Raw genomic sequence first — 24207 nt, forward strand, 5'->3', positions numbered from 1 at the left:
CATATCGCGGCTTAAAAGCACATGGCAAGGTCCATACCACTGCCCCCGGCACCAGTAATGGAGAGTTCCAAGTTGCATAAACAAGCTGAACAATACTACTTCAAAAATAAGCTACAAGCACAATTCTATTACTTTTTGAATGAGAAAAACTGATTTAAACAATCATAGAAGGAAGCTACAAAGGAAACCTACACAGGTTTCTCAGATATGGGTTTCTCTTGACAATTTTTCCCTTTCATTAACTTCTATCCATCTTGTGAGCTTTAGCAGAACTGACTCAGATTTTCTATTACGGTACTTTTGTGCACCCCTCCATACATTATGTCTCCAAAGTTGGACTCTTACTGGCACAGTCATCAGTTGTACAAGTGAAAACCCTCAACAGTGCCCACCTTATAGTAGCGCCCAGGCTCAGCAGTGCAGGCAGTGCCTTCTTCGGGCAGTGAGGCACAACGGGATGATGATGGACCCATTGGCCCAAGAGTGGCCAGCAAGAGAACCTGCAGCATGGTGCACACAACTTTAGTTTCGAAGCTCAGGGCTGCTAAAGAGATTTTACTATAAAGTGATGAAAAAAAGAAAAGAAAAAAGCATTATGCAGATCCCACACACAGGTTCAAATCAATGTGAAGTGAAGCTTTAGTGATTGAGGGGTTAATTAAATGCTATAACAAATGTGATGCATGCGATGGTGTACATTTTATCTTATGCAACATGTAACCTCATACAATGTTTATGTTTACGCAACACATAGATCACTAACCTTATACAATGTTTTTGTTATGCATTACACTGTTCAGAAGCTATAATGAAATGCAAACACCAAGCCTGGTGAATACACACCGAGACATAGACGTAATGTCGCAAGGACTAAGGCGATGCATGATATTTGTCGAGGGAACATTGGTGATAAGTGGTGTATGACATAGAGAAGTATGACACATATCTAAATTTATTTTCTGCATCTCTTGTGCCACCCTGGTACATACCCATTCTAGAAGATAGAACAAGTAGCCCAAATAAATATTTAAGAAAATCACAGACCCCCTTGAATAACATACATTACTCCATTAAAAGGCAGAGCTGCCAACCTTAGAACTCAATAACTACTAGAGATGTGGATAGCACAGGTGTCCGTTTCTTCCCGCGTACTCACGTCATCGCATTCGCACGTTGCGGATGCGTCGAGAGCCGGCATAGACACGGGAGAGGCACACTACACGCTCCCCAGTTATCCCTCTCTCGTGACGCACTCCCTTCCCCCACTCGTGAGAAAGATCTGACACACGAGGACATACCATATTTACTTGATTCTAATGCGCACCCATTTTCCATGACCAAAAAAAAAGAAAGAGTACAATATCACGCACCACATGCTTTCATACAGACATACTATTTTCTCTCATTTGGAAAAAACAGATTTATTCCCAATACGCTAAAGTTGCGATGAATAAAAACACAAATGGAAACGGCATACCTTGCCGCCAAGATTTTCACTATGCTGGTACGAGTCGCGTGGGGCAATAAATATCACTGGTAGTCGCTGCCAGACAACTCCCTTATCACTATCAACAGACCAAGGCACTTCATCCTTGGTGCCGTCCATGGCATTTGAAATCCCGCACCTTTTAAAGGCCTTTTTGACCATGGCAGACAGGATCATGCACCATGCATCTTTCACCCATCCAGCAAGTCCTGCAGCAAGGCACGCTTCATTCTATTGGAGGGCATCAATTCGTGGCAGCCACTGACAAGCCATTCGGTGTAGAGCGCCCGAATTCTATCTTTCACTGGCTAATTCAAACAAACATCGAGCGGCTGGAATTGCGATGTCATGCCACCGGGTATCATGACAAGGTCGGTGTTGCATGCAGCCAGCTTGTCCTTGACGCGCTGGTCAAGGTGGCACCTGAATGCATCAAGCCCAAGCATTCCACGGAGACCCAAACTGCCACCGGGTTTCTTTCGCCAGACGTTATCTATCCAGTCTGAGACGAAGTCCATGGTCATCCAACCTTTTTTATTTGCGCGCACAATCACGCCACTCGGAAACACGATTCCTTTCAGGAGCGTCTTCCGTCTGAAGATACGGGGGCAGCTTGTGCTCATCCGCAGTTCAACAAAGCATTGCAGCGACTAGTTTTTTCGTGGCCGCAAGATAAAACGCGCACTTGCTTTGCCCCCTTCTTTTCAATGGTTGTGGTGGCAGGCATGTCGAAGTAGAGCGGCGTCTGATCGGAATTTCCAAACTGCCCGAAGTGGTAGCCACTTCTATGGCACAACTTCAAAACTTACCGCAGAAAAGTATGCAATTTCACTTCCTATTCTTCAGGCAATTTTTGGCATATCCCTGTCCGCTTTCGAAAAGAAAAGCCTTTTCTTTTCATAAAATTTGATAGCCTGCACCTGCTCGCTTTGAAGCCGCTGCGCATTAGCCCTTTATGTAGGGCTAACTCCATCGCCCATACATTGAGCAATCGGTCATCACAGGCCGCTGTGCCACTTGCTGCTCTTGCACGTATTCCGCGAGCAGCTCTTATTTCGGCAAAGTGGCCCTGCTTCGGTCCACTGAAACCCTTCCTTGTTGCTTTGCTGGCGAAAATATTCTCCTGTTTGCACGAGTCCCGCACCAAGTTTCGGGAACTCCAAACGCCCGTAATGTGGCCCCATTTCTGTCCGTCTCACCACACAGGATAACTTTCCTTTTAAATGCGGCATCATGGTGGACTCGGCGTGTCTTCGCAGTCGGCGCTTCCATGCTGCTGATTGAGTAAACACAGAAAACGGGAAGACAGACGATAGACTAGACTGCACCAGCGCCTGGTTACACCTAGAACATGGAGGTATGCATATTGTTGTGAATCAGCATGCGCCGCTGACACGTGTTTGTTTTGTTAGATTCACCGGCCATGCCTCTTGTGAATCAGCAGTGGCTGCGCTGACATCACAAGATAAAGACTATAAAAGCTACACTAACATTTAATAAAGCGTTCGTTCTTTGCCAACTGCTTCTCGAGTTACTTCAGTGGCGACGAGGCTGCCCACCACCGGGCCGTGCCTGCTCCATGGCGGCCCACGCCGGACCACCGGCTTTCGACGAAACGGAAGACAGTTGGGACGCCTACCAGGTGCGTCTGCAGTCCTACTTTGAAGCTTACGATATCGTCGACTCGAAGAAACGACGAGCCCTGCTAACGGCAGCCTTAAGCACGGCAACAGTTGGCATAATAACGATACGGTGCGCGCCGGCGAAGATTCAAGACCTTACCTACGAGAAGCTGCTTGAACTGCTGGCAGAACACTTTGCGCCACAGGGCAACGAAATAGCGGAGTCCTACAAGTTCTTCACCAGATGCCAGCGTCCCGACGAGGCAACGAAGGACTTCACTGTGGAAATTCGGAAGAAGGCCTGCAGTTGCAACTTTGGCGAGGCACGGGACAGGATGCTACGAGACAGACTTGTTTGTGGTCTACGTGATGCCGGCATTCGTTGGAAGCTTTTGGCCAGACCTTCGCTGACGCTGAAAGAAGCCGAAGATATAGCGTTAGCAGCAGAGATGGCAGCTCTCAACGTTGATCACATGGAGAGGACACAGGATTATGGCGACGTCCATGCCGTGAGGAGCAAGGTGCAAGGTCAACCGTATTACCACAACACTCATCCAAGCACTTCTCGACCAAGCGAAGACGTCGTTTGCCCGTGCTGTGGTAGCAATAAGCACAAGGCAGCAAAGTGCAAGTTTCGCCGGGCAGAGTGTTTTTGCTGCCGACGTAAAGGGCACCTAGCTAAGATGTGTGTATGGAAACAAGGGGTGGCCCTTTGTGAGGAGCATTCTTCAGAGAGCGACAGCAACGAACTTTGTCTACTGAGTTTGTACACTACGTCGGTAAATTTGGTCAAGCCTGTGGTTCGCACCTTCTGCTGGAGCGGAATTCCGCTGACAATACAAGTGGACACCGGATCGCCTGTCTCCATCATTACGTGGAAAACATACTGCAAGCAACGGCATGCCTAGCCTGCGCTCCGCAAGACGTCCTTGCAGTTGTCCTGCTGTCTTGGCAAGCTTCCCGTGAGGGGTCAGCTGAAACTTCCGGTCTCGTACGCGGGAAAGACCCTAGATGCAACTCTAACTGTTCTGCAATGCGATGGCCCGAACTTGTGCGGGCGAGACGTCATCAGCGCATTTGAGCGTAGCGGAAGGCCCGTCTTCAGCATTCTCGGCGAGGAAACCTCCGGTGAGCAAGATGTCCCTGACAGTACTTTGGTTAGCGCACTCTTAGAGGAGTTCGGCGATTTGTTTATGCCAGGTCTAGGGCTAATTGATGGCCCCACAGTCCATTTGCGGTTGCGGGAAAATGCGATGCGGCGGTTCTGCAAAGCACGTTCTGTGCCGTATGCAATGCGGGAGCAAGTGTCAAATGAAATAGACAGACTTGTTAAGCATGGCATTCTCTCACCTGTTGACAGTGCAGAGTGGGCTACGCCTTTGGTTCCCGTTATCAAAAAGAATGGTTCCATTCGGTTGTGTGGCGATTTTAAGGTGACCGCAAACGCTGTATGTGTCGCGGAGCAGTACCCATTGCCAAAAATAAGGGATATCTTTGCAAACCTAAACGGTGGTGAAGTATTCAGCACCATTGACTTGAAGGATGCTTACAGTCAGTTGCCGCTTGACGAGGAAACGAAGAAGATATTGGTCGTAAACACTCCAAGGCCTGTTTTGCTTTAATAGGCTTCCTTTTGGTGTAGCCGCTGCTCCTGCGATTTTTCAGAGACGTATGGACGGCATCCTGCAAGGCATTCCGGGCATTCAAGTGTATTTGGACGATGTGGTAGTCGTGGAGAAACACGGCAACTGCGAGACGCTGCGTGAAGTTTTCAGACGTTTCCGGCAACACGGTGTCAAGCTGAATCCGCAGAAATGCAAGTTCCGACAAGCAGAAGTTGAATTTCTGGGACATCGTATAAATACGAACGGATTGTTACCTAAGATGGACAATATTGCTGCAATAATGAAAATGCCGAAGCCAACCGGTGTTGCGGAACTACGGGCGTTTTTGGGCTTCGTGACCTACTACTACCACTAATTTCTGGGAAACTTGGCTACTGTTCTAGAGCCGCTGCATGAACTGCTAAGAAAGAACACACGCTGGCAGTGGGGAGCGAGACAAGATAACGTGTTCCGAGCAACAAAGCGGCTGCTAGAGGAAGCTAAGTTCTTGGCGCACTACGATCCAAGTAAGCCGCTTATCTTGGAAACAGATGCGTCATTGTGTGGCGTCGGCGCAGTGCTATATCACAGAGTAAATGGGCAAGATCGACCAATTGGGTTCCGGTCGCGAACGCTTTGAGCTGCTGAGAGTAATTACGCGCAAATTGAAAGAGAGGCATTGGCAGTTGTCTTCGGGGTTACAAAGTTCCAGGAATATCTGCTCGGGAATCATTTCACGCTTGTTACAGATCACAAACCTCTTCTGAGCCTTTTCAACCCTGACAAGCCCGTTACCGCCATGGCCGCTGCCCGGATTCAGCGTTGGTCCCTCTTGCTAAGCGCCTACAACTACAAAATTCAGTTCAAGCCAGGAAAGACGTTGATTCCTGCAGACACCCTCAGCCGTTTACCGGTGCGGCAGGAGCATAACAACACCAAGGCTGCAGAAGTTGACGCTCGTGAGTATGTTCTTCTGACCGATCACCTCAATACCTGTCCTCTGTCGGCGAGTGACTTGGCTAAAATGACTTGACGACAGCGACCTCGCGCAAGTCCGCGATTACATTCAGAATGGCTGGCCACGGCACTTGCAACCGGCTCAGGAGCCGTTACGCGTGTACATGCTCAGGAAAGACGAACTGACGTACAGCCACGGAATTGTGTACTCGGGCCATCGAGCGGTTGTTCCAACAAGTGCGCGGCAGTCAATGCTGCGTATGCTGCATGATGCACATCAAGGGATAACGGCTATGAAGAACCTGGCACGTTCTGTTTTCTGGTACCCAGGGCTCGATCGGGACATTGAGAAGCTGGTCAACGCGTGTCCAACATGCATAGAATGGGGCAGCATGTCTCCTGCCCGACAAACCGTGCCTTGGCCGGACATAAAGGAGCCATGGTCTAGGGTCCATGTCGATTTTGCGGGTCCTGTGGAAGGTAACATGTTGATCGTGGTTGATTCCCATACGAAATGGATCGAGGTTACCGCCATGAAGACCGCCAGTTCGGCAAAGACAATTGAAGCACTGCAGACTATGTTCAGCCGGTTAGGTTTGCCGAGGACCCTGGTGACGGACAACGGGCCGCAGTTTACTAGCGAAGAGTTCAGGGCATTTATGAAGCGCAATGGCATCGCTCATTTGCGGACAGCTCCCTACAAACCGCAGTCTAATGGCCTGGCGGAAAGAGCAGTACGGACTGTCAAACAGGGGTTAAACAAAAACACACGCGGCAGTTTGCAAGCTCGGCTGGACCACATTATTTCGCATTATCGGCGCACTCCCTTGCCAAATAGGCAAACCCCAGCTACTATGCTTCTCGGATATCAGCCAAGTTCTTTATTGCACAACGTCGTGTCACGACCATTCCCTTCTGCAGGTGCGTGCAACAGTGGCCCACCGCTGAGCAAAGACGTCTGGTTCAAGAACTACGGAGTGGGTGACAAATGAAAACCAGGCGTGGTAGAGTCCACTGAAGGCTCGCGAACGGCAACGGTAAAGACTGCAGATGGGGAGCAACATCGCCGCCACCTCGACCAGCTAAAAACCAGGAGGACCAGCGTGAGAGGAGAAGCGGTGGAACCCGAGGCCCCCATGCAAGTACCAATGACTAAAGGCAGCCAGAACGCAGCGGCAGACTCGCAGTCTCAAGGACATGACAGCAGTCACAGTCAGGCTCAAGTAGGCACCGACACTCGAACGCCGTCAGATGGGCAGGCCGAAGCCGAGGTTGCTACCAGCGAGCCGCAAGTGACTGACCGGGCTGAAGTGACACTGCGTAGGTCGAAGCGGATGCCCCGGCCCCCGAACCGCTTCCCTCCTTAAGGGGGAAGAATTGTTGTGAATCAGCATGCGCCGCTGACACGTGTTTGTTTTGTTAGATTCACCAGCCATGCCTCTTGTGAATCTGCAGTGGCTGCGGTGACGTCACAAGATAAAGACTATAAAAGCTACACTAACCTTTAATGAAGCGTTCGTTCCTTGCCAACTGCTTCTCGAGTTACTTCACATATGGAGGAAGCTACGGCAGCTAGGCTAGAAGTGCATACGAAGCGGCCATTTTCAAATGCCGACGGTGATATGGTAACGCGGATTTAGGGTCGTACTCGATTCCAACGCGCATGCAATGTTTGGACCCGTTTTATCGAAAAAAAGGTGCACGTTAGATTCGAGTAAATACGGTACCACTTGCAAAGGTGAAAAGTAAACAGATGGCACAACTAGCCCTTTATGCTAGCATTTGCCTTGCTTATGCTTTCCTGCAGTTGTCAACGTACTTTCATTTATTTTGAAGAGAATATGCAAACATTGTAACAAAGTGCAAAATATTTTAGAGACAGCATGCATGATACTTGTCATGGTCATCTCTGTGCTGAATTCAAACAAGAAACAAGGCAGTTTACATGAGAAACATTTGTATGTGTGCACCTTCTGTATTCTGTATCTTTCAAATACTGTGAACACTTAAACGAAGACTTATGGCATAAGTGAATATAACGAACAGTAATTTATATGTTGCTTCTCTCAGTAGCACTGAAATCGGCACATGGGCAGTGTGGCTGTTGAGTTGGTTTCTCCGTTCAACTTTGACATGACAGCGCTTGACACACGTGACAGCGCTTGGTGAATGGTGGCACAAGTAGGGCATGGAAAACAGATATGCAGCTTTGGCTCCCCAAGGGAGCCTATACAGTAACTCTAGCTTATTCTGCAAACATGTCACTGCACTTCCAACCTGTCAGACTGAAAATAATGCAATGACCTCCTCAGGTCCAGTATCCATCTTTAAAGACATCGTCTAGATCCTTCTCTCTATTAAGCTAGAAAAGATCAGATAAAGGTTCTGGTAAAACACAAAGCTATGTGCCAGTGGAAGTATACATAAAGTGTCTAATCTAAGCTTATGCAAATATTCTCTACGCTACGTTACCGTCAATGTGATGTCCCTATTTCCCAACATGAAGCTGGTAAGTTGTTGTGTATGCAAGGTATCACTGAGAGGGAGACTAACTAGCAGCCACACAATGTTAAAAACTTGCTAGAACTGCTACTGTGGAAAATACATAAAGTGTCTAATCTAAGCTTATGCAAATATTCTCTACGCTACGTTACCGTCAATGTGATGTCCCTATTTCCCAACATGAAGCTGGTAAGTTGTTGTGTATGCAAGGCATCACTGAGAGGGAGACTAACTAGCAGCCACACAATGTTAAAAACTTGCTAGAACTGCTACTGTGGAAACAGTGCCCAAAATTAACCCACACTATGTGATCCTAGCATGCAGTCATTATGAAAGTCGTATTCAGTCAATAATTGAGGCCAAAGATGGTTTAACAGCATTAGAAAACAGTGGCAAAAGAAACAGTGTAAAAAATTTGGAACAAGCATTTCGATTCTTTGCTGAAATATTGTTGCCATATTTTATTCTGATGTTAAGTCTTTAAGTACCTCACGCACCCGGTACAGGACACAGCCCTCTGCCAGCAATCTCCAATTAGCCGTCTTGTGTCAGCTGACTGTCCTATGTCTGCAAATTTTCAAATTTCATCACCACATGATCTCCTCCTCCTCGACCTCATAGTTGAATACAACTGTAGGGCTTAGTAAAAGAAAGAAAGCCTCTCATGGCATGTTTCCTTTCTTCTTTTCTTGGCAGTCTATCCACACTAACACTAGAAAAAAAAAAAATCAATAAAAATGCAGGTATGTGCACTCACTTTACGGCAGCGTCCCTGGAAGCCAGCACCAGCCCGACTGTGCAGGACCCCAGCACTCCGTTCAGTGCGTTTGGGCAATGCCCCAGATGCTTCAGCTCTGGCAACAGCTGCTGGTAGATGGTGGGTCACATGACCACCGCCGCTGCTGCAAGCATAACAGGCACATCAGCATGCCTCTTCAAACAACCTGGTTATTTGTTCACAAACTGTTATCGTGCACAGCCATAAACACTTCAGCGTAAGGCTGCAATTTAACTCTGCAGGGACAAGTTGCAACAAGTAGGATTGACAACCACCTTGCTTCAGCTGCTACCATTTCAAAAGGTCATGTTTAGCATTTGGTATACATATTCATACATTCTTTTAGATGGGAAAGAAAGCTTTCATCAGCACTATTCACAGTGTTGACATATTGTCGATGTTCTTGTTTCTTTGTGCTTTTTTTGATAAGAGGGCCACATCCATTACTGTCAACTTATGCGAAGTATTTTGTTGCAGATTAGCTGGTTCATGCTGAACAAACTCTGCACTCTGTCCTACCTTTCATTTTGGCATTATTTATACACTTTGCACAGTACCTTACTTGTTCATTATGCCAAAGTTTCACTAACAAATACTGTGCTATAATTATTATGTTAGTGCAATTGAATGCCCGTGACACCACTGTCAAACCTGAGAATAAGCCGCAATATTGTAGTGATGCCTTTTCTGCTGCTATTCCTTTTCACACTTCGTCAGTGATCAGAGCCCCACTCCACCAGCACTATACATTGGATCAGGCAGGCGTGAACGGTGGATGATAAGAGTGGCACAGAATCAAGCAGAAGGCATCACTACGAAACTGCAGTTTAGGACTGCAACGCACTGCAATAAGAGGCCACATAAGCACACATACAGGAGCAGCTGCATTTTTGCTGATGTGGCTCAGTGGGCATGCACCACTGCAATGAACTCTGCACTACTACCAAGCTTCCTCGTAGGCACACGCTCAACAACCTAGATTTTAGAGGCTGGCTTTCCTGCACAGCTAAGTCATTGCGCTTGCATAGTAATGAAGGGTGAAAGGAAATAAAGATGTTGCATTACACTTCAAGCACTTACAAATATGACGGCAAAAGGTGCTTTCTTGGGCTGGTAAATTCAAACAAACAAAGAAAAACAACTTGCATTATATTCATGCAAACACAATGCTAACAATTCGGTAAACTGAGTTTACCAATAAATACAAGTGCGCGAATACTGATTTTTGAAACTTAATTGAATAGTGCCAGAAGCGAATTGAATATCATAGCTTATGAATAATGAACAGTTGTTATCACACTTACTATAAAATGATGTTCACATCCTAGTATTCTTAAAGTTAGCAAGTTTCTGTCATACATAATGAAGCGTTGCTTATTACTAAAAGCACAATTGAAGCATAAGGAGCAAACAAGTAGTTTCTTCGCATGCACTGGACTCTTCAGAGTGTAAATGATCGCTGCATAAGCTGTAAAGTATGGCTACCTAAGCGATGTAGCCAGTTTCACTATGCATGTTACGACGTTTTACGTCTACATTATGCCCACGGGGTGAAAATTTATCATACTTTTGCTTAAATTTTATGTTTAATTGGGCGCAGTTGATGTTCTGAAATATTTGAAAAGTATTCAAAATATCTTAAAAGTATCGAAAAATATTTGCATTTACAGATAGAGACTATTTGATTCAAAGATAGAATTGAATAGGACACTATTTAATTCATTATTCAGAAGTTTCAAATATCCGTGCACCCCTCCAAACTAATTAGTATACCATAAGCAACAGTACTAAAGTTTACAGGCCACAACATGCATGACACTAACACACCAGTGCTTCTGCAGACTTCTAGCACTAAAACCATCTGGGAGGCGAGGGCTGCAGTTGTGGTCCCCCTCTCAAGCTGCAATGCCTTGGCGATGCAACGAGAGCTCCACTAAAAGGCCAATGGTCTGCCTCAGCCACACACTGTAGATTCTACTCTTTGACAATACTACTTCAAATACCATAGAGTTTCTTATAATTACCTAGAGGAAAAATTGGCCATGCATTGCTATTGTAGGCATGGGAATACTGGGAAGTAGTCAATATGGACTGACATCTTTCTTAGAGAGCCAGGGCACTTTGAAGACATCCGTATACACTGGTTCACATTTTTTAAACTAAAGCATCATGTAAAATGCTGTCTTTTCTTACGGAAGGACACTTTAAGCCATGACAACCAAATGCTGGGTTGTACTACTATATCAAACAAACAAAACAGTACTGGTGGTGCTTTAAAGTTGGAGAAAGAACTACGAGGGCAGCGCTCACTGTGCATCAGTTTATATTGTCCGTTTTCTTCGCCTACGTGTTACAAAAGTAAAAGACTTGTGATGACTTCATTGTAAGGTAACTATTTGCGTGTTCAAGACAAGCCTGTCGCACCAAAATCCCAGCGTCCCAACGGTGCCACAGTTCCACAGTGGTACCAGATTTCCCTTTTCTATGCCATTCCGATTCTGTAAATATATTATGTTCTTGAGTGGTTTATGGTAAGAATTAATGCAGGAATTTTAGAAAAGCTGCTCTTGAGGGTAGCGTTCCCTCAATGCATGCCATATAATGGGATAACTGGAACCAGCTGAGAACGTCTTGTCAGTGGGTTGGCACACGATGCCGGGCACACAAAAGCGAAACTACAGAGGCACAGGTGGCAGGTTTTGAGTGCTCACGCACTGCCACTTACGTGCACAAAACACATCGTCATCGTTGCTGTCTCTCTCTCATCGTCATCTGAAGCCATCTCGTACTCACAAAAAAAGAAAGCCACCCTCTGAGACAAACTTTAGGTCTTCAGCAATGCTGCCCTTGGAACTACTCCAAGAAGGAGCTATTTCTTTTTTAGAGACACCACCGCCACTAGCATTTCTCATGCGTGCCGCCATTTTTAAATCACCATTGCCAGACTAAACACATGGTTAACGTGCAAAACATGTTTTTTTCCAGACTCCTCCAGCCCTCTAGTGTTGAAAACTGAAACCAAAGCCAATTATAGACCATAACTCGTCCTTGGCGGTGGTAGCAGCACAATATTGGGCTGAACGAGCATGTGCGACGCGCCATTGGCAACATTGGTACAACCTCCCACACGAGTACAGCTCGGGATTGGGGGTTAAAAGAGAACAGAACGAAAATTTTTGTACAATTTTTTCTTTTCTGTTAAAATTATCGTGGACCCCACAATCCCGGTACAATGCATCAATACCTCGAACGTGCAATGAATCATGAATGCAAAAAGCACGCCAAGTTTCTTGGCGTATGGTTTGTTTACAACTAATCTGTGTACACCAGGAAAATTGCGAAGGTGGGGCCATATGGCATCACTGATGCATGGGTTGGTGCATTAGCTGAAGCCGCACTGTGATCGCTCTGTCAAAAGCAGTAGGTGATGCAATAATAGGGAAGAGAATGTGAGAAGGACGAAGGGCACTGCAAGCTCTAGCAAAAGCAACAGCCAATCCCCCATAGTGGTTATAAGCCACAATTTCAGAGGACAACAACAGTACGGGGCCAAGCTTATTATCCCATGTGGAAGGCGGAGAAGCGCAGAGTGAGAGAGCAAAGACTGGTTTATGCAGTGTGCATCCAACTTTCGGCGACCACTGCTTCATATTTTCATGATGTACAGAAGTAACTTGTAAACTAACCCTAAGCCAAGAAGCTGTGCTCCACTTCACAAGCATTTTGAAACAGTCACCTTAAAGGAAAGCATAATGCGAGTATTTTTTTTTTTTTTCACGCTCGAGGAAATCTGGCATGACACTAGTTATGGGGTCAACAGCTATCTGCTCATCATCATCATCATCATCAGCCTGGTTATGCCCACTGCAGGGCAAAGGCCTCTCCCATACTTCTACAACTACCCCGGTCATGTACTAATTGTGGCCATGTTGTCCCTGCAAACTTCCTAATCTCATCCGCCCACCTAACTTTCTGCCGCCCTCTACTACGCTTTCCTTCCCTTGGAATCCATTCCGTAACTCTTAATGACCATCGGTTATCTTCCCTCCTCATTACGTGTCCTGCCCATGCCCATTTCTTTTTCTTGATTTCAACTAAGATATCATTAACTCGCATTTGTTCCCTCACCCAATCTGCTCTTTTCTTATCCCTTAACGTTACACCTATCATTCTTCTTTCCATAGCTCGTTGCGTCGTCCTTAATTTAAGTAGAACCCTTTTCGTAAGCCTCCAGGTTTCTGCCCCGTACGTGAGTACTGGTAAGACACAGCTGTTATAAACTTTTCTCTTGAGGGATAATGGCAACCTGCTGTTCATGATCTCAGAATGCCTGCCAAACGCACCCCAGCCCATTCTTATTCTTCTGATTATTTCAGTCTCATGATCCGGATCCGCAGTCACTACCTGTCCTAAGTAGATGTATTCCCTTACCACTTCCAGTGCCTCACTACCTATTGTAAACTGCTGTTCCCTTCAGAGACTGTTAAACATTACTTTAGTTTTCTGCAGATTAATTTTTAGACCCACCCTTCGGCTTTGCCTCTCCAGGTCAGTGAGCATGCATTGCAGTTGGTCCCCTGAGTTACTAAGCAAGGCAATATCATCAGCGAATCGCAAGTTACTAAGGTATTCTCCATTAACTCTTATCCCCAATTCTTTCAATCCAGGTCTCTGAATACCTCCTGTAAACACGCTGTGAATAGCATCGGAGAGATCGTATCTCCCTGCCTGACACCTTTCTTTATTGGGATTTTGTTGCTTTCTTTATGAAGGACTACGGTGGCTGTGGAGCCTCTATAGATATCTTTCAGTATTTTTACGTACGGCTCGTCTACACCCCGATTCCGCAATGCCTCCATGACTGCTGAGGTTTCGACTGAATCAAACGCTTTCTCGTAATCAATGAAAGCTATATATAAAGGTTGGTTATATTCCGCACATTTTTCTATCACCTGATTGATAGTGTGAATATGGTCTATTGTTGAGTAACCTTTACGGAATCCTGCCTGGTCCTTTGGTTGACGGAAGTCTAAGGTGTTCCTGATTCTATTTGCAATTACCTTAGTAAATACTTTGTAGGCAACTGACAGTAAGCTGATCGGTCTATAATTTTTCAAGTCTTTGGCGTCCCCTTTCTTATAGATTAGGATTATGTTAGCGTTTTTCCAAGATTCCGGTACGCGCGAAGTCCTGAGGCATTGCGTATACAGGGTGGCCAGTTTCTCTAGAACAATCTGCCCACCATCCTTCAACAAACCTGCTGTTACCTGATCCTCCCCAGCTGCCTTCCCCCTTTGCATAGCTCCCAAGGCTTTCTTTACTTCTTCCGGTGTTACCTGTGGGATTTCGAATTCCTCTAGACTATTCTCTCTTCCATGATCGTCGTGGGTGCCACTGGTACTGTATAAATCTCTATAGAACTCCTCAGCCACTTGAACTATCTCATCCATATTAGTAATAATATTGCCGGCTTTGTCTCTTAACGCATACATCTGATTCTTGCCAATACCTAGTTTCTTCTTCACTGCTTTTAGGCTTCCTCCGTTCCTGAGCGCATGTTCAATTCTATCCATGTTATACTTCCTTATGTCAGCTGTCTTACGCTTGTTGATTAACTTCGAAAGTTCTGCCAGTTCTATTCTAGCTGTAGGTTCCAACTAGGCCGACTTGCAGTTATGCTAGCTGTAGGGTTAGAGGCTTTCATACCTTGGCGTTTCTTGATCAGATCTTTCGTCTCCTGCGATAGCTTACTGGTATCCTGTCTAACGCAGTTACCACCGACTTCTATTGCACACTCCTTAATGATGCCCACAAGATTGTCGTTCATTGCTTCAACACTAAGGTCCTCTTCCTGAGTCAAAGCCGAATACCTGTTCTGTAGCTTGATCTGGAATTCCTCTATTTTCCCTCTTACCGCTAGCTCATTGATAGACTTCTTATGTACCAGTTGCTTCCGTTCCCTCCTCAGGTCTAGGCTAATTTGAGTTCTTACCATCCTATGGTCACTGCAGCGCACCTAAAGGGGATAGAACATTTTTCAGTCAGTGCTCCTTTAAGCATATTGTTGGAATAGTTGGAAACCCTGAAGCGCCCACAGCGACTACATAAATGTATTTCGATATCTGCACTCTTCACATTATAGACATAACAGGAGGAAAAGGAGGTGTCACACTTTCAAATAGTTTTAACAGATAAACTGATCAAAAAAAGAAAAAAACTGTAGACAAGCTTGGTCTTCACTGAAAGCTACAACAATAAAGAGCCATGCACTAGGGCACTGTGGTTTCAAAAATACAAGGCAAATATAATATGTTCAGCTTCTCTTGTGTTTTGGTTTGAACGCATTTCGAAAGGCGCACAGAGAAAAAAATTGGTTAACACAGATTGAGCATGTTGGTAAAGCTTGAAGACTAAAAACCAGTGCAAATGGATGCAGACAGAAAAGAAAAGCAAAACATCTTGTTAAGCAACACTGCTGTTGCCAACTTCACCTGCTGACTTCACCCTTTCAAATTATATCAAAGCAAACTGCGAAAGACTTGGCAGTATTTCTAAAGTCATCATCATCATCATCATCAGCCTAGTTACGCCCACTGCAGGGCAAAGGCCTCTCCCATACTTCTCCAACTGCCCCGGTCATGTACTAATTGTGGCCATGTTGTCCCTGCAAACGTCTTAATGTCATCTGCCCACCTAACTTTCTGCCGCCCCCTGCTACGCTTCCCTTCTCTTGGAATCCAGTCCGTAGCTCTTAGTGACCATCGGTTATCTTCCCTCCTCATTACATGTCCGGCCCATGCCCATTTCTTTTTCTTGATTTCAACTAAGATGTCGTTTACCCGCGTTTGTTGCCTCACCCAATCTGCTCTTTTCTTATCCCTTAACGTTACACCCATCATTCTTCTTTCCATAGCTCGTTGCGTCGTTCTCAATTTCAGCAGAACCCTTTTCGTAAGCCTCCAGGTTTCTGCCCCATATGTGAGTACTGGTAACACACAGCTGTTGTACACTTTCCTTTTGAGGGATAGTGGCAACCTACTGTTCATGATTTGAGAATGCCTGCCAAACGCACCCCAACCCATTCTTATTCTTCTGGTTATTTCAGTCTCATGATCCGGATCCGTGGTCACTACCTGCCCTAAGTAGATGTATTCCCTTACCACTTCCAGTGTTTCGCTACCTATCGTAAACTGCTGTTCTCTTCCGAGACTGTTAAACAGTACTTTAGTTTTCTGCAGATTAATTTTCAGACCCACCCTTCTGCTTTGTCTCTCCAGGTCAGTGAGCATGCATTGCAATTGGTCTCCTGAGTTACTAAGCAAGGCAATATCATCAGCGAATCGCAAGTTGCTAAGGTATTCTCCATCAACTTTTATCCCCAATTCTTCCCACCCCAGGCCTCTGAATACCTCCTGTAAACATGCTGTGAATAGCATTGGAGATATCGTATCTCCCTGTCTGACGCCTTTCTTTATAGGGATTTTGTTGCTTTCTTTGTGGAGGACTACGGTGGCTGTGGAGCCGCTATAGATATCTTCCAGTATTTTTACATATGGCTCATCTACACCCTGATTCCGTAATGCCTCCATGACTGCTGAGGTTTCGACTGAATCAAACGCTTTCTCGTAATCAATGAAAGCTATATATAAGGGTTGGTTATATTCTGCACATTTCTCTATCACTTGATTGATAGTGTGAATATGGTCTATTGTTGAGTAGCCTTTACGGAATCCTGCCTGGTCCTTTGGTTGACAGAAGTCTAAGGTGTTCCTGATTCTATTTGCGATTACCTTAGTAAATACTTTGTAGGCAACGGACAGTAAGCTGATCGGTCTATAATTTTTCAAGTCTTTGGCGTCCCCTTTCTTATGGATTAGGATTATGTTAGCGTTCTTCCAAGATTCCGGTACGCTCGAGGTTATGAGGCATTGCGTATACAGGGTGGCCAGTTTCTCTAGAACAATCTGACCACCATCCTTCAACAAATCTGCTGTTACCTGATCCTCCCCAGCTGCCTTCCCCCTTTGCATAGCTCCTAAGGCTTTCTTTACTTCTTCTGGCGTTACCTGTGGGATTTCGAATTCCTCTAGGCTATTCTCTCTTCCACTATCGTCGTGGGTGCCACTGGTACTGTATAAATCTCTATAGAACTCCTCAGCCACTTGAACTATCTCGTCCATATTAGTAACGATATTGCCGGCTTTGTCTCTTAACGCACACATCTGATTCTTGCCAATTCCTAGTTTCTTCTTCACTGTTTTTAGGCTTCCTCCTTTCCTGAGAGCCTGTTCAATTCTATCCATATTATAGTTCCTGATGTCCGCTGTCTTACGCTTGTTGATTAACTTAGAAAGTTCTGCCAGTTCTATTCTAGCTGTAGGATTAGAGGCTTTCATACATTGGCGTTTCTTGATCAGATCTTTCGTCTCCTGCGATAGCTTACTGGTTTCCTGTCTAACGGCGTTACCACCGACTTCTATTGCGCACTCCTTGATGATGCCCATGAGATTGTCGTTCATTGCTTCAACACTAAGGTCCTCTTCCTGAGTTAAAGCCGAATACCTGTTCTGTAGTTTGATCCGGAATTCCTCTAGTTTCCCTCTTACCGCTAACTCATTGATTGGCTTCTTGTGTACCAGTTTCTTTCGTTCCCTCCTCAAGTCTAGGCTAATTCGAGTTCTTACCATCCTGTGGTCACTGCAGCGTACCTTGCCGAGCACGTCTACATCTTGAATGATGCCAGGGTTCGCGCAGAGTATGAAGTCGATTTCATTTCTAGTCTCACCATTCGGGCTCCTCCACGTCCACTTTCGGCTAACCCGCTTGCGGAAAAAGGTATTCATTATACGCATATTATTCTGTTCTGCAAACTCTACTAATAATTCTCCTCTGCTATTCCTAGAGCCTATGCCATATTCCCCCACTGACTTGTCTCCAGCCTGCTTCTTGCCTACCCTGGCATTGAAGTCGCCCATCAGTATAGTGTATTTTGTTTTGACTTTACCCATCGCCGATTCTACGTCTTCATAAAAGCTTTCGACTTCCTGGTCATCATGGCTAGATGTAGGAGCGTAGACCTGTACAACCTTCATTTTGCACCTCTTATTAAGTTTCACAACAAGACATGCCACCCTCTCGTTAATGCTATAGAATTCCTGTATGTTACCAGCTATTTCCTTATTAATCAGGAATCCGACTCCTAGTTCTCGTCTCTCCGCTAAGCCCCGGTAACACAGTACATGCCCGCTTTTTAGCACTGTATATGCTTCTTTTGTCCTCCTAACCTCACTGAGTCCTATTATATCCCATTTACTACCCTCTAATTCCTCCAATAACACTGCTAGACTCGCCTCACTAGATAGCGTTCTAACGTTAAACGTTGCCAGGTTCAGATTCCAATGGCGGCCTGTCCTGTTTCTAAAGTACTTCCGATATACTTGCATGGAATTCTTGCTAGCTTAAAAAGGACTACAGTCTCAAACAGTGAATGCATGGAATAAATAATTCCATAGGTACCACCTAGCCAAAAATATGGTAGTCCCAAATGGCCCAGCACTGCTGCTGATGATGAGACGAAAACAAGGCAAGCCCTATGTGAATGGTCAAATAGTAGCAAAAACATCAGCGAAATTGCTGTAGTGTGGTAGGCTTCACAACATGGCAAAGAGTGCAAACTGGGCTAGGTGATGGCTATTGCAAGGCCGCTGTGTTCCATGAATGTGCAGCTCACTACTACATGCCACAATGGTCTGGTCACAAAAGACGATGACATGCCCAGTGCGCTGACCGTGCATGAGCAGTGGAATCTGCAAAATCAGGCTTCCGCCTGATTGAGCAGGATTGGCTACAACACAAGTTGTGGACACCAGGCAGCAGCGTCTGTCTGGTTTTTATTCTCCCACAAATTATAACATTTATTAGCACATAAAGCATAAGCCGCTACCCAGGAAATCAGACCTCGCACCTGTACAATCAAGAGGCAAGTACACAGTTGCAAACACACATCAATGTAGTGAACATCCAATGGATTCACTTGGCTCACGGAGGAAGAAAAAACTACTGGGAGAGAGCACTAAGTCCGGCAGTTAGCCTTGGCAAGGCACCCTTCTCTAACAGAACCCCTCCTTTCCTTCGCTGCCCACTTGCACACTGGCACTCGGGAAATGGGCCCTACATGGTTGCCGGATCTTTCAAGGCATTGTCTGGTTTGTGGTAGCTCTTTAGTGACACTGACGTCACAATCGGTCCTCACCACCTCATACTCTCTGCATGCTCGAAGGGGCATTTCTCATTTTCTCAGTTTTGGTTTCTTGCACAAAATAGGCTGGAGTAGCAAATAGTTGGAGTACCAGCAGCTCACCTCTGGAGGGATGACGGAGACCTCCAGTGGCGAGGAGTAATACGGCTGCAGCCAGATGACGCTGTCTGCAGCTGGGGAAGCACCGTGCTGCCCAAAGCCTTCTCAGCTGCACCATAGAAGTGGAGGGCTGTCAGTGCAATACACATCCTGGACAAACAGTGCTTGCAACCAAGTTCTCTCTGCTCTGATTTAGTACCAACTGCTTTGTTCTCACCTGCACTGACGAACCATCTGAGACACTCACTTTTCATGCAGCACTGTCTGTAGCAGTCGAACAAAAATTAACGCTTACCATGCATTTGCACTTACCTTTCTTCTTTCCAAAAACTGGCACATCTGCAACAGTAAGGATGGCTTGAACACATTCACAGGAAAGTTAAAAAAATAAAAAAATACATATCTGTAACATACTACCGTTTTTTTTTTCCACATTTGCGCACTTCCAGCCAAGACTGCCCTCAATTGCAACAACAGTTGCTGCTGCATTTGAGCGTAGTCGAGTTGGATGCAGTATCAGCATAACTGAACATTATTTTACATACATCACTTAGCTGTGCCCCCTCCCACTTGCAGAAGGCCCTGAGTCAACCATTGGATGATACCACTTAAACATTTTTTCAACAGAAATAATGTGCTCGCTTGCTCCTCCCACTAAAACAAGTTATGCATACTGATTGTATACAAACTAAAGCATGGATAAAAAATGAGGCCTACGTCTTCAGTGCGTCAGTCAGCCGTGAAACTACAGTTTGACTGCTGAAGCAGTAAAAAAAATATACAACAGGTATGCTTCAAGATGTGCAATGCACACACTGACAGCATTTAAATAAGTCACAATGATAAAGGATTGTTAGCTCAACCCTAATTCAGAAGTAATTCAAATTTCATGCCCAATTCCAGCAAGCATGTGCATTGTGCACCCCTGTGATGTAAAATCCTTGCAAATTTAGAGCCATTTTTCTCAGCTAATCCCTGGAAACAAAGCGAGTGTGCAGCACCACAATATCTACAGTAGTGATGACAGTGAACTGGAGGCAAAATAATGTAATGCTAGTATCCAACAAACAAATTGACAGACACTTCACAAATGTACCAACAATGGGTTTGTTGGTCAGTCACACTGAAGTGGGATGAAGTGTGGCACAACATGGGGACAAGGACACAAGACTGAAAGAGTGATACACTCACAGACAAGCATTTTGTGTCGTTCTTTCAATCTTGCTTCTAGTTTCCATGTTGTGGTTATATATTGCTTCATTCTAGGCTTCTCGAAGTCCCAGCCCCTATTGCAATTACGATGGCCCTGCAGCAATCATGACAGCTGCTTTGTCCTGTAAGCTTGGTGTGTATCCAAGGGTGTGGCTACAAAGCCCCTTTGTGGGTCACACTTGGACAGAACTTTCTGCGGCAATGCAACCAATGCCATGGAGTTGTACGAGGTTCCCTGCTCAGCATTGTCCTCAGGCACAATTCACTGGTTGCAAAATAACACAGAAGCTATACACCCCATTTCTCACTCCCAGCATCATCAAACCTCAATTTGACAAAGTTTGCACCAGTAACATGCATCTGAAGCACTTCCTCCATCACCACCAAGCTTTCTTGCACCAACCTCTGTCAGAAATTACAACGTACTAATTTGCCAAACTTTCTGTCGCTCAGCTTCACACATCACAGACACACAGAAACTGCTAATAATTGCTGCTGCATGCATGCTTTCTGGCCTGTGTAAAAGCTATTTGACTTAGCTTTCAAGAACAAACAAGATGTAACGACAATGACAAAAGAAAACCTACATTTCCTCTGATAAAAATGTTTGTGCAAGCTCTTCACAATGCCTTAATAACATTTACAATGTTGAGACCATACTAAGGTGTGTAGAGACTACTCATAACACTGACATTAAAGAATTTTAAGTGTGTCCGGTATTCTGCCAAAAGTGGGTGGATTGCCGGGTGTGCAAAGGCATAAACGTGAGCAACTGGAGTAGTGACACTACCTGGTGGCATCACCCCTCCAGCTGCTTACGTTTACACCCCCGCTCACCTGGCGATCCACCCAAACCGCCCGCGTTTGCCAGAATATGGTGTAAATTTTCGGCAGCAGCATAATTGTGTTCCTGCCAAATATGCACACCAGCAGCAATGTAGAATACACTTGGTAACTGCAGTAATAGCTCTGTGTTTGTCTGGTTGAGCTCTGTGCCACCAGGTGACACCACTTCAGGTACTCATGTTTACACTCCTGCTCACCTGGCAATCCACCCAAATTGCTTGTGTTTGCCAGAATACCAGGCACGCTAAAACTCTTTATTCCCTTTTCATTGTCATGCAGTGCTTGCAGTACTTGACACACCAGACTCTCCTCCTCGAAGCATGTGCAATGCGATGCATCTCATCACACCTGCATTTTCACTGTCAAACATAGCATTTCAATACTTGGCTGTAATTCTAAGCATTTCAATGCAAGCTGTAAAATTACATTCAGGCGCTTTACGTGCCAACACCACAATCTGATTATGAGGCACCGTTAGCGTGAACATGCAAGCATGTGGCTCATGCTCAGCATAGCGCCAGGCACAGGAAGCTGCGCAAAGCAAGCGCATGCGTGAAATGCCGAAAAGGCACCACACATCGGGTGTCGTCAGCTGCGGAACCACCTCTTCACTTCACCCGCGCACACAGCCACCTGGCCATGTGATCGCCCATCATGGGGAAACATTTTCACACACTGCCACTCATGAGACATGGAAAGCATATAAGTACGCACTTCTACCACAGTGGCGCCGTGGGAGCTTATTATTATTCGCCAGTGGCAGATTTGCACAACCACTCACATCTCCGTCAATCCGTGAACTGACCATGACGGAGGCAGGCATCACCGAGCTATGCCATGTACAGCAGTGTCAAAAACAACGTGCCCGCAGCAAGACCCCTTGGCATTATGTTACACCACGCTCCGTCCGCAAAATTAATGCTTTGTGGTCTATCGTGCAATAAGGACCAAACGCAAAGCTGGCATCGGCTAAAAGGGGCTTCGTAGTGTCCAGATGGCTGGCTAGAGAAGTGGAACTTTTCCCCTCGAAATCACATTCAGTGCAACAATGGCACATAACATGCACAACAGAAGTGAAGGGGTAGTTCGCTCACAGACGATGCACGGCATGTGCCACCTTTGCAGTGTTCCAGGCATGAGCGTGGTTCTCGCCACCTGGTGCTGCACTGAGCATGAGCTACGCGTTCGCATGTTCCCTCTAATAGTGGATCGACCTGAACAAGAGCGTTTTTGCATTTCACCCCCACTGAGATGCCGCCGCTGCAGCCAGGATCGAAAAATGCAAGGCCGCAGCCCACTGTTATATCACTTAAATAGACCTACTATGGTGCAGCGATTAGAGCATTTGGCTCACAAATGGAAAATAACACATTTGAATCCCAACAATTTGAGACTATATTTTTCCCCGCTTCAAGGTACTTTTGATGATTCACTCAGTGATGCACAAAATTTTTACGTGACACATTTTTAAGTCCAAACTTTTAAGACCAAATTTGAAGTTATCTGAAATTCCCTTGATGCAAAGTAGCGAAGCTCGCAAATGCTGTCCATGCCAGTTTTCCTCCTTTTCTGCCTTCCTGGATGCAAGCACAGTCGAACCCAGATATATTGAACTCGAAGACAATCGCACTGCAGAATGGTCTTTCATATGCTGATCACAACGCTAACCCTAAAAGCATGTGTCACCCGGACTAAAGACCGCAGTGCACCTAGCGCATGTCAAAGTGCTTGTTGCACATTTTTATTCAGAAAAGGTAGGAATAGACACACTGCACAAGCAAACTAGCCTTTATGGATATGCACCTTCCCGCCATCAGCGCACTTGCACTGCAAATCGTGTGCGAATGTGCCCCACCATGTTCGTTACAGTACGAACAATAGGCAGATCGTCATACGTGGGCTACCAGGCGGACTGTCAGGGTGGGTTTCATTTAAGCATCCCATGCCCTGCACTGCGTATCGGACCGGGAGAACTTTCGTTTTCTTGAAGCAGAGTAGCGATCTGCTCCTGCCGACAATGACCGCAGTTTTGCACAAGCCATCCATATGAACAGCGAGCAAAACAGAGCACCCTGCTGCTCATTTTTCCTTCATGGCATATATTGCCCTTCAGATTCAATCTCCTGTTTGACAGCACCTGCCAAAACAGTGCCATTTGAAATTCATCAGCATTAAATATTCCCGACGACACAAGAAGTGATCGTGTCTGTGTTAGGAAAAGTGCACTTGCAGGGGTGCAGTGCAGAATTCTATATATCGAATGTGGTGGTGAAGGAGAGTTCGATGTACTGTCGGCCAAAAAAGTGAACGGACCACGGCTTAGGTGGCCGGAGCGGCTGCGGGGCCACACCGGGGCGCTGCTATCTCGCTCCGCGCGCTGACAACGAGAGTGCCCCGGGTGACGCCAGACTTCGCCCTCACTCTCACGCCAGGCCTTATCACACTTGATAAATTTCTAGTGCGCCGTTTGGCTGCTCTGGTGCTGACGGTTGCGACGAAGGAGACTGTGCATTGCCAATAGTCTAGAACATGGCGCTGTCACACAGTAACGGATGGCAGCAGGGCATCAACCGCGGCACTGAGAAAGAACGACCGCTGCTCAATTTTAGGCAACGTAACGCAAGTAGCCACAATGACAGCTACGGTGATGCGCGCTCTTTCACGCCAGCGTGATAAGTTACAGGCGCCAAGCTTTACTGAGGGCACGGCTTTTCTGTGGAAATTACTTTCCCGGCATTGTCTCCAGCAGTGCGTTTAATATTTATATCAGCGAGGCCTCTGAAAACTGCTTTAATTAGCTACTACAATGCGTAGGCCGTTATGAAACTTTACAAAAGTATGGC

General features: G+C 45.9%; 1 protein-coding gene across 4 annotated transcripts in view; it reads right to left on the reverse strand.

Moving 5' to 3' along the window:
• The window catches only part of LOC126516400 (uncharacterized), an 82080-nt gene that overhangs the window by 27477 nt on the left and 30396 nt on the right, over nucleotides 1–24207 (reverse strand). For 2 of the 4 annotated variants that reach the window (XM_050166510.3, XM_050166509.3), the window contains exons 8-12: nucleotides 19619–19645; nucleotides 19310–19415; nucleotides 10030–10059; nucleotides 8929–9073; nucleotides 393–500 (exon numbers count right to left, since the gene is read on the reverse strand). In XM_050166510.3, coding sequence (XP_050022467.1) covers nucleotides 393–500; nucleotides 8929–9073; nucleotides 10030–10059; nucleotides 19310–19415; nucleotides 19619–19645 — 416 coding nt within the window. The remainder of the gene's footprint in view (nucleotides 1–392; nucleotides 501–8928; nucleotides 9074–10029; nucleotides 10060–19309; nucleotides 19416–19618; nucleotides 19646–24207) is intronic. The other 2 variants (XM_050166511.3, XM_050166512.3) reach the window with 2 other exon arrangements.

This window comes from Dermacentor andersoni, chromosome 1 (assembly GCF_023375885.2).
Source record: "Dermacentor andersoni chromosome 1, qqDerAnde1_hic_scaffold, whole genome shotgun sequence".
NCBI classification, from domain to species: domain Eukaryota; kingdom Metazoa; phylum Arthropoda; class Arachnida; order Ixodida; family Ixodidae; genus Dermacentor; species Dermacentor andersoni.